The sequence below is a fragment of the Notamacropus eugenii genome, chromosome 7, assembly GCF_028372415.1.
Source record: "Notamacropus eugenii isolate mMacEug1 chromosome 7, mMacEug1.pri_v2, whole genome shotgun sequence".
Classification (NCBI taxonomy): domain Eukaryota; kingdom Metazoa; phylum Chordata; class Mammalia; order Diprotodontia; family Macropodidae; genus Notamacropus; species Notamacropus eugenii.
Window position 1 is genome coordinate 57,962,139 of NC_092878.1, and position 16,487 is coordinate 57,978,625.

The 16,487-nt window shown below is 39.5% G+C and overlaps 1 protein-coding gene across 2 annotated transcripts in view; it reads right to left on the minus strand.

Annotated features, from left to right (window-relative positions):
- Positions 1 to 6,891, minus strand: part of NEK9 (NIMA related kinase 9) — a 38,766-nt gene extending 31,875 nt beyond the window's left edge. The window contains exons 1-3 of one of the 2 annotated variants that reach the window (XM_072625008.1): positions 6,472 to 6,582; positions 3,997 to 4,082; positions 3,032 to 3,209 (exon numbers count right to left, since the gene is read on the minus strand). In XM_072625008.1, the coding sequence (XP_072481109.1) occupies positions 3,032 to 3,074 (43 nt within the window). In that variant the 5' untranslated portion in view covers positions 3,075 to 3,209; positions 3,997 to 4,082; positions 6,472 to 6,582. Of the gene's footprint in view, positions 1 to 3,031; positions 3,210 to 3,996; positions 4,083 to 6,471 lie in introns of both variants that reach the window. The other variant, XM_072625007.1, reaches the window with a different exon arrangement.
- Between the last annotated feature and the right edge of the window lie 9,596 nt (positions 6,892 to 16,487).

Consider the following 16,487-nt stretch of genomic DNA (forward strand, 5'->3'; position numbering starts at 1 on the left):
ATAAAGACTGCCTACTTTCTACCTGCATTTCTAAATCATATTTCAAACTTAGCTAAACTTTGCATCTTTAATTCCTTGAAATTTAGCAAATAAAAGTTTCATCAACTCTATCATTTGCTTTCATTTGTCCTAATCATGGTAAAGAAATTAACTTACTGCAATTTCTACTAATTCAGAAAATCACAACTTTCCAGATCTACGTATGACTGGGATCAAGAATAATCCAGATACGCAAGAAGGGAAACTGTCTGAAAAGATGCTTTGAGACCTTTTTCTGATGAGGGAAAAGAAACAAGATAAACATTTATTAAGTACCTACTTTCTATTATGGACTGGGGACATACAAAATTCAGGTTAAGAGATCCCTGTATTCAAAGAATTTACAGACTAAGAGAAAACACTTTTACTCCTGAATCTCCCCAGCAAAATGAGGGACTCCAAACTGAGGATTTCCTCACAGGCTGATCACTAAACAATAAGTTATTTAGCCATGATGACAAATGAAACAACTTAAAAAGGAAAAGAGAAAAATGAACTAAATATACGAAGTCATACAATTATAAAGTTAGAGGAGAATACAGGGTTAGTGCTCTCATACCTATGGTTAGGGGATGAATTTATGACCAGCTGACAGATATTACAAAAGACAAAACAGACTAATTAGATTACACGTAAATAAAAAACTCTTGTACACATAAAAATAAATGCACCTATAAGTTATAGCCTAGGGAATAAAAATCCTTGCATAAAACATCTTTAACAAAAGTCTTACATTCAAAACTTAGGAGCAATTGGCAAAAATCTATGAGATTAAGAACTGAGCCTAAGAACAGAAAATGTCTAAGGACATAGTTTTCAAAAAATACCAACAACCACATACAAAAGTGCTTAAAAATCAGTAATCAGAAAAATTCAAATTAATATAACTGAGCTATTAACTCACAGTTACCAAAGTGGAAAAAAATGGAAACATTCAGTAATGAAGGGGTAATGGGGAAATAGGCAACATAATTCATTGATGGTGAAACTGATGAACTGGTTCAACCATTTTGAAAAACAATTTGGAATTATGCAAGAAAAGTTACCAAATTGTTCATACTCTTTGACCCTGCAATTGTACTCTTGGTTTTATACTTCAATTCAGTAAAAATGTATTGAGTAACTACTATACGCAAGGCCCTGGGAGTAACAAAGACACAAAGAAAGCAGTCCTCGCCACTGAAAAATTCCCATTCTTCTCCAGGAATAATGATATGTACACATGTAAGCACTATATAAATATAGTATAAGGAAATAAGAAGGCGAGTACTAGTAACTGGGCAGATCAGAGAAGGCTTTAACAAAGGAGGAAGCACATGAGCTGACTATTAAAGGAAGCCAATAATTCTGAAAGGTGGAAGCAAGGAAGGCATTCTGGGTCTGGAAAATGGTTTGTGTGAATGTATGCAAGAGACTGTGTTAAGTTCAGGGAACAGGTGGTAGCACAGTTTGGCTGGAATGAAGAGTTCATGAAGGGGAACAGTAAAAAATAAGGTAGAAAAAATAGGTGGAAGGGCCTTCCAGATTGAGGAGGTCCCTAAATTTCAGGCTAAGCAGTTTGTAATTTACTCTATAAACACTGAGGAACTACTAAAAGTTTTTGAGCAGGAAGTAACATAGCTAGATCTGTGACTTAGGGACCTGTGATCTTATTTTAGCAGTTATATGGGCAATGGATTAGATAGATTAGAAAACGGAGAAAAAGGAAGACTTTTACAATGAAAAGTAATGAGGGTATGAATTTATAATAACAATGGCTAATCACCAGAAATTATACAGCACTTACTATGTGCCCAGAACTCTAAGTGCTTTACAAATATTATTTCATTTGATCAAGATAACCCTGGGATGGTGCTATTATTATCTCTATTTTATAGACGATGAAACTGAGACAAATGGAGAGGAAGTGACTTCCACAAGGTCATACAGTTAAAAACTGTCCCAGGCTGAATTTGAACTCAGGTTTTCCTGAGTTTTCTCTAGGCCCATCACTTTATCCACCGTATCACCTAGCTTCATCATTTAAAGTCATGGCGTTATGAGTACAGAGAAAGGGACAAATAAAATAAATGTTATGGAGGAACAAGAGACAAAGCTTACCAACGACTGCATGTGGAGAATGAGGAAGAAGAAAGAGTTAAGGGTGACTCTGAATTTGGGAAGCTGACAGACTGAAAGTGCTAGTTAGAGAAATATTTTGGAGGTGGAATTTTGGAAGAAAAGCAGACTGGGGTAGGTTGGGGTGGAAGGTTGGACATGTTTTTTGAAATGCTTACAGGATATCGAGAAGGAGATATCTGACAGGAGTTGATCTAGCTGCACAAAAATGATCATAGCAGCACTTTTTGTAATAGCAAAAAAAACATGCCTAAGACTGAGAAACTGCTCACAAACTGTGGTCTATAAATGCAGTGGGACATAGGAATGGCAAAGCAGAAGAATTCAAATACGGGAAGACTTGTATGAAGTGGTGGAGAGAACACAAAGCATTATCTAAATGACCATAAACACAATTACTACAACTTCCTACAAGAATGTAAGTGAAGACATCTTTGAATGGAAAGAAAGCATGAGATAAGATTGCTTTTAAAGTTATAAAGCATATCTCATCTTTTCTATTAAATGATGGGAAACCACTTCAGAAAGAAGCTGCAGGCTGTCGGTTGCAAGTACTCTCTTCAAGTTATTTCACTTAACTGTTTTGGGGGTTTGTACATTGTAAGGGATTAAAATGGGATTATGGTGGAGATCTGTATTATGTGCTGAAACAAAAATGGCTAAAAACATGTCTAAGAACTATGCTTCAGAAACAAAGCTATGACACTGGGCAGAAATTTGTAATCACAGACACAATCAGCAGTCCCATTTATTTACTATCATTTCAAAACATTCCAGGGACCACATTATTTTTCTCGAAAACATTTAAACTCCCTTCTACAGATGACAGTTATTTTGTGCAATTATAGGAAGTGTCATTAAGATCTGTGCTTACCATTACAATACTCTAGTTCAATCAGCAAGGTGTTGTTGTCCATGAAGTGATTGTAGTAGGCAATAATGTTGTCATGTTGTAGCAGAGCCAGAATAACAATTTCATTCAAGGCATCACGACGTTCTTTCTCAGACAATCGGGTCAAATCAACTTCCTTCCACACAACCAATGAGTCATCCTACAACATAGTAACATACGTATGGTGCTTTCTTCTTTCTTGGAAGTCAATGAATCCACATCTGTGTCCACAAGCCTAGAAAGGCCAGATGGACACTTGCTTATTTTTTTTTCCTTTAAAAGGAACAAAACAGACTTTAGGCAGAAACTATATAGAGGATTATTTGTATTAGTAATCTTTGGTTAGGGAAAGGAAAATATTAAAACAAAAAACCGGTATGCCGCTGATTTATGAAATGCAAGATCTAGGTCTGAAACAAGGTAGAATACAAAGATCCAACAGAGTGACACTATGAGAACAGTGGGGGTAGAAGAGGTAATGGGGAGGAAGGTAGTGATAACAATTAACATTATATACCCTTTAAGATCTGCAAAAGGCTTTACATATGTTTGTTAAGAGAGCATTAACTACTCTAATTCCAGCTTCTTAATAACCTGAAAACAACAGATTAAGCTCAAGTGTTATAAAATTTAAGCTACTGTCTTCAGCTTGTAGCTTAAGTACAAACGCACTTTATTTTTCCATTCTACAACTATGTAAACCCACGTGCCACTCCCCAGGTCTGGAATTAGCTCTCTGCTACTCCCCTTACCACTTCCCCTGCCCAAAAATTGTTCCAATTCTTGAAGTAAACTCAAAAATTCATCTCTTCTAGAAACTTTTAGAACTGAGAAAGACTCTAATCAAGTAGAGCACCTTCATTTCCAGATGAGGAAATTGAGGAACAGGGGGATGAAAAGCCTCAGTGTCTACATCTATAAGATGGGAATAATAGTACTAATATTACCTGCCTTAGGGGACTGTTCTGAAGAAAAGGCTTTTCAAACTTTAAAGCACAGGTGTCAAACTCATAGGCTGCAAACAGCAGCAGGCCTGAAACAGATTAAAATGTAAATGGGAAAAGTTTAACAAAATGAAAATACAAGAGATGTTAACTTGTGATTTTCTAAGTAAATATATGGCTGACAGGATTTATTTATATTTGAGTTTGACACCCCTGCCTTAAAGTGCTATATAAATGTGAGATAAAGACCAGAACTGAACCTATAATTTCAATCACATAGGGAACTACTCCATGAGAAAACTCCTACCAATGCAGAGTGGCACCTTCTCTGTCACTTAGAACAACGGCGTCAAACTCAAAAAAATATGGATCACTGCAGTGGCAGTGGTCTCAGAAAACCACAAATTAACATATTGCATTTCTAGATTATATTTTAATTTGGTTCGGATAGTTCTGCCAACTGCCTGCACAGAATCTGACACCTCTGGCTTAGAGCATCAAGAGTTTTAAGTAACTTGCCCAGGATCATATAGCCAGTACGTGTCAGATAGAACCTGAACCTGAGTCTCACTGGCCCCCTGGGCCAGCTCTCTGACTTTGGTCAGATAATGCCTTTCATCTCCCAATAAGCTTACAGTGAGGACAAATTTAAAACAACGGAGAAATAACAATATCTTACAAATGCAAAGTATATATTTTTTTTTACTTTTTCAAAGCATCCCTGCAATATTCTCACAAAAGATGTTTCATGAATATAGGATCTTTATGCACCTCTTCCAAAAGTTCCAGTATTGGGGGGAAAGAACTTTCAAAACAATTCTCTAACAGGTTTCTTCTGCCCCACTCCTCTTTTTACCATTACTTTGAAGATCTCAGTTTCCTGATTCTCAAATGAAGAAATTGGACTAAACTATAAATACACAACAGAGCTTAAGTTCAAGACAGAGAAATATGGATGAACAAAATATATAATGCTCCCAAGACATTTAGGTCATCAATAAATGTTTAAGTCTTCAGAAATCTGGACTTCTTTGGATCTGTAACATTTGGCTTTAGGGATACAACCAAAAGTCCTTAGCTTACTTTAGGACTCTGAGTCATCAATGCAGGGGTACAGGCTTCTTATGATAAACACTGCAGGAGAAACCAATCAGAATCCTAAAGTAGATGGAACTTCCCAGTGGCCTTCAAGAACAGTCCTAGGTGTGTGGGTATGTAAGAATTTAAAAACAGTAATTGCAAGGGCTTTTGGGGTGGGGGGAGAAGGGGGTAGTATCAGAGAGTGATTACTGGAAAAGAAAGGCACAAGATTAGGAAGAATACTGAGAAATAAGGCCATTTGGGAAATATATGATCAAAAAGTTTAGAGACATGGATGAAAGGAAGGAAAAATTAATTGGTGAGAAGACAAGACAGCAGGCATTCATGACAATACCCTAGTCCAAACTTTATCAAAATGGCAAGTAACTAATGACTCTAGTCTCTCAGTGAAGGCAATGTGAAAGCCAGATAGGGAAGATGACACCAGGGGCCATACCCTGTGGAAATCTGATAAATACTCAACTGCAGTGGAGCTCTGATGATGCTAGCTGGGGTGGCGGAACATGCAGCTTCGAGGTCACATGTAGCCCTCTAAGAGATTCTTAAGTGCTGCCCTTTGACTGAATCCAAATCTTTTTATTGGGGATGCACTTGAGGACTTAGAAGGTCACATGTGGCCTTGAGGCTTTAGGTTCCCCACCCCTGTTGGGACAGGAGACTGGATAGGTTAAAAATGCTCTATGAAAAAGAAAAGTGAACAGAAAAGGGAAAAGAAAGGGGAGAGAAGAAAGGCAGGGAAAGGAAAGGAGGTGTTAGGGGAAAATCTTTTTTTTTCCTTAAGAGTTGAGAAACGATTGTAGATAATCTAGCAGAGCTCCTTCATTTTACAGATGCCAAAACTGAGGAACAAGGGGATCAAGAGTCCACTTTCTACATCTATAGGATGGCGATAATAGATGGGAAAGGGGGAGGACGAAGGGAAGAAAGACTGAAGAAAAGGAAGAATCGGAGACAAGGGAAAGAGGATTAGGGGAAACTTTTCTCTTTTTTAAAGCTGAAAAGGGCTCTTGCAGTAATCTGGCAAAGTCCCTTCATTTTACAGATGAGGAAACTGAGGAACGGAACGATGAAGGGCCTCAGTTCCTATCTCCCCAAAACAGACAATAAATGGGGAAAGGGGGGAAAGGAAGAAGAAAAGGGAAAGAGAGAGAGAAAAAAAGAAAAGGAAGAGTCAGGAGAAACGGAAGGATTAGGCGAATTGTTTTTCTTGTTAGAGTTGAGAAAAGCCTGCAGAGACGATGCAGTGGAGCCCTTTCATTCTGCAGAGGCGGGGAGCCTCCGCTTCTCCGCCTAGAGGGAAGGGGGGAAGGAGAACGGGGAGGCGGCGGAGCGGGGCAGGGCCGCGGGCACGGCTCGCAGGCTCCGGCTGCGCTCTACCTCGGTGCGGCGGTACAGCGTGGCCTCCCCGAAGGCTCCCCGGCCCAGGACGCGTATGGGGATGTAATGCAACTCCTCCTGCTCCATCGGGAAGCCGCCACCCGGGCGGGCGGCCGAGCCGGGGCCGGGGCTGGACACGGAGCCGCCGCCGGACTCGCTCCCGAAGTCGGAGTTGATGGAGTCGCAGTGTCGCTCGTACTCGCCCAGCACTGACATGGCGGAAGCGGCTTCGCCGGGACCGGCAGGGCAGCGGAGGGGAGGGGCGCGGACCTGGAGAGGGGAGGGGGCGGGGAAGGGAGGCCCCCGCAAAGGCCCGGCCGGGATGAGCGGCGGCGGCGGCGGCGGATGCCCGTGTCTCAGCGCCCGCAGAGCGGCTCCGCTAGGCTCCGAGATGCGCAGGGTTCCATGTTGGCCCTCTCTGCGTCTGACCCGGAAGTACTTGTATCCTCTTCCGGTCCCGAGTCTTTTCCCCGCCGCCTCCCCTCCTGTTTGGTGTTGTCGTAGTCCTTCCTAACCTGCGGAAGAAAGCGTCGTTCTCCTCCTGCCCTCGCGGCGGGAGTGGAGGGAATGCCGGCATGTTAGGGCACCTTGGGCGTTGGGAGAGCGCGTCGATCGGGAGGACGAAGCGCCGGGGACTTTGGGACAGGGGAAAGTGGGGGCGGGGGAAGGGGTTGCAGCTATTGTAGGGCCACGAGGGACCTTGGGAGGTCACCCTGCCTGCCACGGCCGCCCCGCGGGGACCCCAGGCTGGAGACGGGGACCTTAGCCCCCCGAGGCTGCCGCCTTGTCGGACAGCTCCTGCTGGTTTCAGTGATACTGTTAGCAACAATTGTATCGTGAGCAGTAACATTGTTGCCAGACCAGCGCTGGCCTCGGCGGGCTTCCAGTTCAGCCCTGCTTGTCCTCTGCGCAGCCCGTCCCGTGTGGATAAGTCAGGCGAAATCAACACAGGTGAAATCAACAAGCGTTTATTAATTAAAGCGTCTGTTACGGGCCAGACCCTGGGCTAGTTGTTGGTTGTTTCTCCTTATGTTGGGCTGAAATCATGATTTCTCATAGGTAGTATTTACATAACATGGATATAAATAACTTAGCTCCTTTGATCCTTAAGGGCAACCCTATGAGTTGGGAACCATTATTCCTCCCCTATTTTACGGTGAGTCTAAGAGGCTCAAGGACTTTTCTCCGGAGAATCTCTGTTGGAAAGTGTCTTGGAATCCCAAGTCCGGTGCTCTGTCCCTGTGCTACGTAGCTAGCTGCTTTAACATCATACTATAATAACAGTCCCACCTGTGGAACTTTTACGTGAAGGGGCAAGAATAGGAAAATTCTATTCTGCATGTGATTTTCACTAGCCAGGAGGAAGGGTTGACTGGGGTGGAAGTGATGGGAACAGGCAAGGAAAGGAAATGACCACTCCACTTGGGAAAGAAGAGTGGAAGATGAGAGGTAATATGACATGTATCCTAGATATTAGGAAAGTAGATTTAAAATGTATCCTAGATCTTAGGGAAGTAGATTTAAAATGATTTAGAGAAGACAGGTAGGAACCCAAAGAGTAAATTCTACAGGGGAAGTCAGCTGCAGAAGATGACAGGCTGTCAAGAATGAAATTCTTTAGATAGAAATAGCTGTGTTTTCTAAAGGAAACTAATGTAGATGCACAGGAAATTGATCTATAACCATAGAATGTTTAAAAAATAAAGGCAAGTGCATTTAGGGAAGATGAAAATAAATGCACATAGCAGAAGATGAATAAAAGAATTTATCAAGGTCCTGTAAAAAAGGGGTTAGGATGAGCCAAAGCTGCCAGGCAAAGCTAATTAATGCAAAGGATAAAGAAGGGGCGGGAAGGGGGGAGAGCATGGACTTCTTTTTTTTAAAAGTCGTATTAAGAAAAAAGGAGGATCAAAGAAGGGATTGAACCACCCCATTCCAGGGTAGGATGATAAATGGTGAGATGACAAAGTTCATTCAACTCATTTCATGCCCATTCTCTACAATCTTTGTTGTAGTAATTTTTCTATTTTTTTATTCAATGCCAAATACTTTTAATGGTTATTTTTTTAGTATAATTTGAGATCTAAGTTCTTCCATCCCTCTTTTTTCATTATTTCTCTTAATGTTCTTAATCTTTTATTCCTCTAGATGAAATCAGTAACTTCACATATTAAAAGGTATAGTTAGTGAACATCTAGAAGAAAGTTATTTGAGAGAGTCAACCAACATGGCTTCCTCAAAAACATATCATGCAAACAACTTTGAAAGACCTAAGAATATTGATCAGTGCAATGATCAGCCACAATTCTAGAAGTCTATTGATGAGACATGCTACCTACCTCCTGACAGATAAGTGGTACACTCAAGTCACAGAAAGAGAAATCCATTTTCTTGGATATAGCCAATGTGAGAATTTATTTTGCCTGATTATGAGTATTTGTTACAATGGCTTTGTTTTTCTTTTTCTCAATTTGAGGATGCAGGATAGGAAAGTAGAGGAAAAGTGGGGATAGGGCTTCTTTTTTTTAGGGGCTCTTTAAATATGTATTGGAAACATACCATTGGGTGTGTTCAGGGAGGACCAATACCTTTGGTGTGATGGCTGCTGAACACTTTTTGAGGCTCTTTCCATCTTTGGTGTCCACCTGTTCCACCTAACTCTCACCTGTGGCTCCAAGAAGCTGCAGCATGCGCAGCGGCCACACCTGAGTAAACTGTTTCAGCAGACAGGCCAAACTATGTTGAGGGTAACCAAGGGTTCTCAAACCCATTGGTGAGTTGGGGAGGGGTGTACCCTAAGCATGTGAAGACTTCCTCTGGGTGGATGAGAACAATTTGTTCCAATGCCATTAAGGCAGATGAAGCAAAAGATGTGGAGCAGTTAGAGCTTGGTTAGACACCAAAGACACCAAGGTAATCCACCGCATCCTGAGCCATTGCCAGCCGTTTTGACTCCCTGTGCTGTCACTGGACTGTGATGACTGGAAGAGAGAGTGAGGCTGACAACTTCGTGCAACTCTGCCTCACTTAAATCCAATTTTCGCAGGAATCAAAAAAAAAAAGGGAAACATACCCAAGAACAGAAGCAAAGCCAGAAGGAACCAGAGATAAGCAGGACATCTTTGAAAGTAACATGTTGAATTCATCATATATTTAAAAAGAAAAGCAAATTGTACATAATAGATATTTGTACTTTCATGTACAATTCAATTTCTGTTCTGTATATAAGAAAGTGCTCATTTTATTTTAAGTCTGTTAAGATTTTTTTTTTTTCAAAAGTAGGAAAAAAAGAACACCATCCTGAATAAATGTATTTCCTTTGTGGACAGTCACTACATTGGTAGATGAGGCAAATGCTGTAAATATGATTTACCTATGTGGTAGCAAAGCAATAAATTTCTAATGCTATTCTTATGGGAAAGATGGAAAGATATGAGTCAGATGAGTGGAGGAATTAAAAAGCATTTATTAAGTGCTTACTATGTGCAAATCACTAGGGATACCAATAGAAAAACTATACAGTCCTTGCTTATAAAGAATTCACATTCTAATAGGGAGAGACAACACATAGGAAGTTTCAGCAGCAAGTCAAATGGAAAGGAGCCATGATTCTTAGGGTACAGTGATAAAGCAGATGGTAATACATTTTTAAAATGTTATTTCCATTGATAAAACCATTTTCATTTCTGATGTTGAACCCTTTGACAGGATTTTGGCAGCTAAAGATAGAGCTTTAATCCAAATTACAGATCTAACCAGTTAGTAAGTAAACAAATAAGCAAGCTGAGAACCAGATGTGCAGAACTGGCAGGAAGGATGACAATCATTGAATAGAAAAGGTATAAATGTATATTATTTGCATGTTATGCAGAACATCCATATGCGCATGGTTCTATATTTCACGGTCCAGTGCTCTAGTACTTTTCCTAAGTTAACACTTTTTCACTTCAATACTATTATCCATATAACTTCTTAGCAAAAAAAAAATATATATATATGTATATATATATACACACACATGTACATATATATATGTGTGTGTGTTTATATAAATTTTGCCTAAGATATAAATGATTTGGTCACAACTTACAAACATTATTTTAAAGTAAACTCAATTCAAATAACAACTCACATACACAAAAGTCAAGTTGATCACCAAACATTTATTAGACGTCTACTACATAAAAAGCAGTGGATAGCTTAAATACTCCAAGTACTACCTGCATAAATATTTTTAAATTTGGATGTGTTTATAGCTCAAGTCTTTAACTGAGTAATCTTACACATATGCTTGGATACCATGGCCTTAGGGTAGAAGGAAAAGTACTGGATAAAGAACTGGGTTATCCCCAGTGCCTGAAATACGCTCCCTCCTTACATCTGCATCATGGTAGCCCTTTCTTCCTTAAAGATACAGCACAGACACCATCTCCTGCATGAAGCCTTTCCTGAGTCCCCCAAATACTATTGCCCTACCTCCTATAGTACCTAGTATTTAACTACTTTGTGGGTATATATGTGCATATGTATGTACACACACATGCTTGCATATATTTATTAGCTTTATATTGTATCTGTATATGTTGTCTCCCTTATTATAATATCAGTTCATTGTGAATACAGATCTTTTCAGTCTTGGGACTTGTATCCCCAGTGCTTATTAGCACAGTTGCCTGATACAGAGTAGATGCTTAAAAAATACTTGATTGGTAATGGAGTACTATTGTGCCATAAGAAATGATGAACAAGAAGACTTCAGAGAGGCCTGGAAGGACTTATATGACCTGATGCTGAGTGAAAGGAGCAGAACCAGGAGAACTTTGTGCACAGCAACGACCACAGTGTGCGAGAGTTTTTTCTGGTAGACTTGGAATTTTGTAATAACGCAAGAACTTCTTATAAAAAAAAAAATCCCAATGGTGGTTCTCAAGGCAAAATGCCTTCCACACTCAGAGAAAGAAATATGGAAGTCATTCGAAGAATGTAGCAGATCATGTTTGTGTATGTGTATGTTTTTGTGTATCATGTTTTGATTTGTTATATGATTTCTTCCATTTATTTTAGTCCGACTACATAGCATGACTATAGTGAAAATGTACTCAACAGGAAAGTATATGTAGAACCTATACAGAACTGTATGCAGACATGGGGAGGGAGGGGGTAGTGGGGGGTAGGTGTGGGGGGGATAAAATCTCAATTGTATGGCAGTGATTGTTAAACATTAAAAAATAATTTAAAAAAATACTTGATTGTTAAAGGAATTATTAAAAGTTGTTGATAACTCATTTTCACTAGGTATTTCCCTCTATATTCTTCCTTTTCTTCTTCTGCTGCAGTGATGCTCCTCTTATAACAGAAAAAAAAAACTAAGCAAAACCAACTGGCATATTACATGTGTGACTATACATACAACATTCCATATCGAGAAATCATCATCTCTTTAACAAAGGGTATGAGCTGTATTTCTTCATTTCTTCTCTAGGGCCAACATTGGTTGATATAATGTTGTTTTAGTTTCATCTTATTGTTATATGTTATATTTCATTTATACAGTCATTGTGTATATTCCTGGTTCTGCTCTCTAGATGAGAGGCAGGATTCAAAAAGATCTTGATAGGCTAGAATGTAGAAAGCTTGACTTGGGTTCAAAAAAATCAATTTCATGCTTATAAGATGTGGGAGGTATGGCTAGAAAGTAGTTCATCTGAAAAGAATCAAAGAACCTTTAAACTCAGGGACCTTTAAACTCAGTGTGAATCATTAAGTGCAATAAAGCAGTCAAGAAAGCTAACATGATCCTAGGCTATGTAAGAAAGGCATAGCTTCCAGAAATAAAGTGATCATTCTTTATACTCTGCCTTGGTCAGGTCACATTTGGGTATTATGTTTAGATCACTCTGGTGGAGGGAGGTGGAGAAAACAAGATGAAGAGCCTCAGAGTATCATTTCCCCCTGATCACAGGTCTTCAAGAAAAGGTTAGATGACTTCTTGTTGAGAAATTATTTTTCATGTAATTGCTGGACTAGAAAGCCCTTGAGGTACATCCTAACTCTGAAAGTCACACAGGGTTCATACAGCTAGTAAATGTCTTGAGATGGGGAATGTTTCATGATCAGTTCTCTAGAATCAAGATTTCCCCCAGAATCTGAAGATCTAAGAGGGGTCTTAGGAATCTTCAAGTCAATGATAACACTTGCAATATTAGTAGGTGATTATCACAACCTTAAAAGTCTTCTCTAGGGTAACCATCTCTTAGTTCTTTCAACTTCCATTATCTCATTATCTGTTACTGATTTTTTTTTAAAGTGTAGCCACCAGAACTAAACACAGTTCTTCAGATCTAGTCTAAGTACAGAATATAGTGGGAGTGCCCATATCCCAATCTGGACAGTTATATAGATAATGGAATATTAATGGAATAATGGTGAGTGGGATAGGTTTAGTGAAGACTTCTCAGATTGGAATTCTTCTCCCAGGGGTGAGGTAAGACTGAGTGGCTCAAGGTTACTATATTTTTAGAACAGAATAATTCCATATAAGGACATAAAACTGTGTAGTACATTAGGGTCTCAATGATTGGATAAAGTTTACCAAATTCTTCAATGTCTTCATTTCAAAGGGGATTGGTTAGATTTCGTGTCTAGAATGTAAGATCATATTCTCAGCTAATGAGGATAATGGTCAGTGGGGGAGGAGGGACTTGTGTTAGGGTCTGTATAAATCACTGCCTTTTCTTTGTCTTCAGCTTTCCTACTCCAGGTGAACTGCTGTAGGATTGTCCCGATTCTCGAGAATCTAGTAAATCAACTTTCTGTCATCACTTTGAGAGGCCTCTGAGTAATTGATTTATGTAGGGACCTGAGCCATCCCACACAATGGTATAATGGAAAATTAAATTTCAAACCAGAAATCTTAAGCTGCAGTCTTAGCTCTGACACTAACTGTCACTAGCTGTTGGCCCCACTGGTAGTTATCCAGCTCAAATCTCTCTCCTGACCTCCCGTCTCATATCTTCAACACCTATAGGACATTTCAATCTGAATCTTAAACTTGAAATGTCCAAAACAACTTATTTTCCCCCCCAAACCCTCCCTTCTTCCAAACTTCTCACCATCCTCCCAGTCACACAGGTTCAAGACCTAGTGTCATCTTTGACTCTTCACCCATCTTCCATATCCAATCTGTTGCCAAGTCCTGTCAATTCTACTATTCCAAGAGTTCTTATATGTTCACTTTATTGACACAGCTGCCGTAACGGTGCAGATTCTAATCATCTCACACCTGGATTACTGCAATAGCTTTCTGGTTATCTCCTGGCTCTACCTCATCATACACTTAGCTGTTTAAAGTGGTCTTCCTAAAGTGCAAGTCTGAGATTGTCATGCCCGTACTCAAAACTCCACTGGCTCCCTATTACCTATCGGATTAAATATAAAATTCTGTTTGGCTTTTAGTCCTTTACAACCAGTTCCTTTCTACCATTCCAATCTTACTACATTTTATTCCTTTCCCTTCCCTGTCCACTACAATCTAGGGACATTGGCATCCATGCTGCTCCTTGAACAGGAAACTCAAATCTCCATCTCCTAGCTTTTTTCATATACCTAAAATCCCACATTATGCAAGGAGCCTTTCCTGATCTTCCTTAATGCTAGTGCCTTCCCTCAAAGATTATCTCCAACTTATACCAACTGTATGTATTCTTTCTTGTACATCCTTTGCATGTTGTCCTCCTCATTGAACTGTGAGCTTGAGCAGCAATTATTTTTGGGAAGGGGTGCCTTTCTCTGTATCCTCAGCACACAGCACAGTGCCTAGCACATAGTAGGTGTTTAATAAATGCTTGTTAACATGACCCCCTAGGTCTCATGAAGTTGTATGGTACTGTGGAAAAATCATAATTGGTTTTAAATACCAATAAACCTAATTTGAATCCAACTTTGCTTTTTAAAAAAGTGAGAAAAACTGATTCTCTCTTCATCACCCCTCCCAGTCACTTTAAACTCTTCCCTTGGGGGAATGATTGCCAAGTTTTAAATGATTTTGAGTCATGATTCTGCCATAAAGTAACCACCCTGCCATTCCAGCCTAACAAATTCACTAAGCATAGATTCAAAGTCTTTGTCACTAAAAAATTGTGTTAATATACAGAAGAGAGCGAAGGATAGCACACTATAAAAAAGCTCCCTCCAAGTTGGTACTTGTTTTGGGGTATGACTGTTTGATTAGCTATATATCTACCTGTCTACTCTAGCATTCAGTCCATACTTCTTTATATTGTTCTCTATGATATGACCATGCTATAATACTAAAGATACTAAATACTAGGTAATGCAGTAGATGGAGCACTGGACCTGAAGTTAGGAGGATCTAAGTTCAAATCCAGCCTCAGGCACTTACTAGATGTGTGATCCTGGGCAAGTCACTTAACCTTGTTTGCTTCAGTTTCCCCATCTGTAAAATGAACTGGAGAAGGAAATGGCAAACCACTCTATGTGTGTGTGTGTTTGTCCTTCATTGCCAAAGACGACCATGCCATCAGAGAAATAATGACGACTTGCACTACTTTGTTCTGAGTGAGGGAGGGCTGGAACCACTCTAGTATGTTTGCTTAGAGAACCCCACACAGAGGTCATGAAGAGTCAGACACAATTGAAATGACTGAACAAACAGTACTACACAGTACCAAAGTGTAAACTAAAAGTCTAAGTTTAAGTAGAAGTCTAAAAATCTCAGTCTAGGTAAGAGTAAATGATGGACATAGGGTTTGGTATAACTTCGCTTAATAGTTTGATGTGGCATTGGAACAACTTTTGGTGATTTAGCTTTAGCAGGTGTAGGGAAGAAAATTTACATTTCAGAAATTTCTAAGGGCCAAGTTTTAGTTTGGACTGTGTTGAGACTCATTAAGGAACAAGGGGATATAGATTTCATTCATGATGGGAGTAAAATAACTGCATTTGCCCACAGTCAAAAGCTTAAAGATACATAATCCAGAGATAGGCTTGATGAAAGCCTGGTAACTACCTTCCATTAGCTTTGCAAATTCACAAAGAAAAGCTGAGTGAGGGGGGGACGGACACATCTTTATTTACTATTTAGCCTTCTGTTTGAACAGCCCATCAAATTTGTTAACTGAGAAGCATTAGCTGTGATTAATAGAGAATATAAGTGCAAATGATATCCACCCTCACGAAAAGTATCTTTGCCTACACTAGAAGAAACTAAACTGAGTAGGAATAACTATACTGAGTTATTCATTATGTAAGAACAATAATCAGCTATGGAACTATTTACCTCACAGCAAACTTTTCTCAGTTTATTAAAGATAAACTTTTAGATAAAAGATAACTTTTATTATCTGATCTTAAGAGGATTAAGTGAATATGCATATTTCAAGATTATTGTTAAGGCAAGGACTTCAAGAATGCTTTACATAGCAAATAAGGGAAGAAGATACACTATCTCACTTGCTAGGGAATCTAACATTAGCTGCCACAGACTACTCATTCCAGAAGTAAACTCCAGGTGTGGGTATAATTTGGGGGTACCTTTTGGGGAATTGGAAGAGAGAAGAAAGCCTCTAGCAACAATTCACATGAAAAGAATTTTTCTGAAGGGAAAATTCAGCTTAAAGGCTATCTTCTGAGTTTTCCAGGTGACACAACATAGCATCATATCATATGTAATAATACAGATATGATTTTTCAACAGCTCTGCCCACTGTGGTTTTACTACACCTAGAGCAGCATTGTTTCCAGATCCTGAGGGGGGTGATCTATCCATTCTAACAGCAGGTGGCGCTGTTATTCAATGTTTAGTAGCTCACTTATACTTGTATCTTCCTCAGCCTAGCTTGAAATTAATGAAAGCAATACTTTCACCCTTAAAAATCCATGTAAGTATGTATATATGTATGTACGTATATGTGCCCCATGAGAATCGAGGAAATCTCACAAAAATAAGACTATATAAACTCTGGCAAAGATATAAACTAGACTCATAAACACACAAC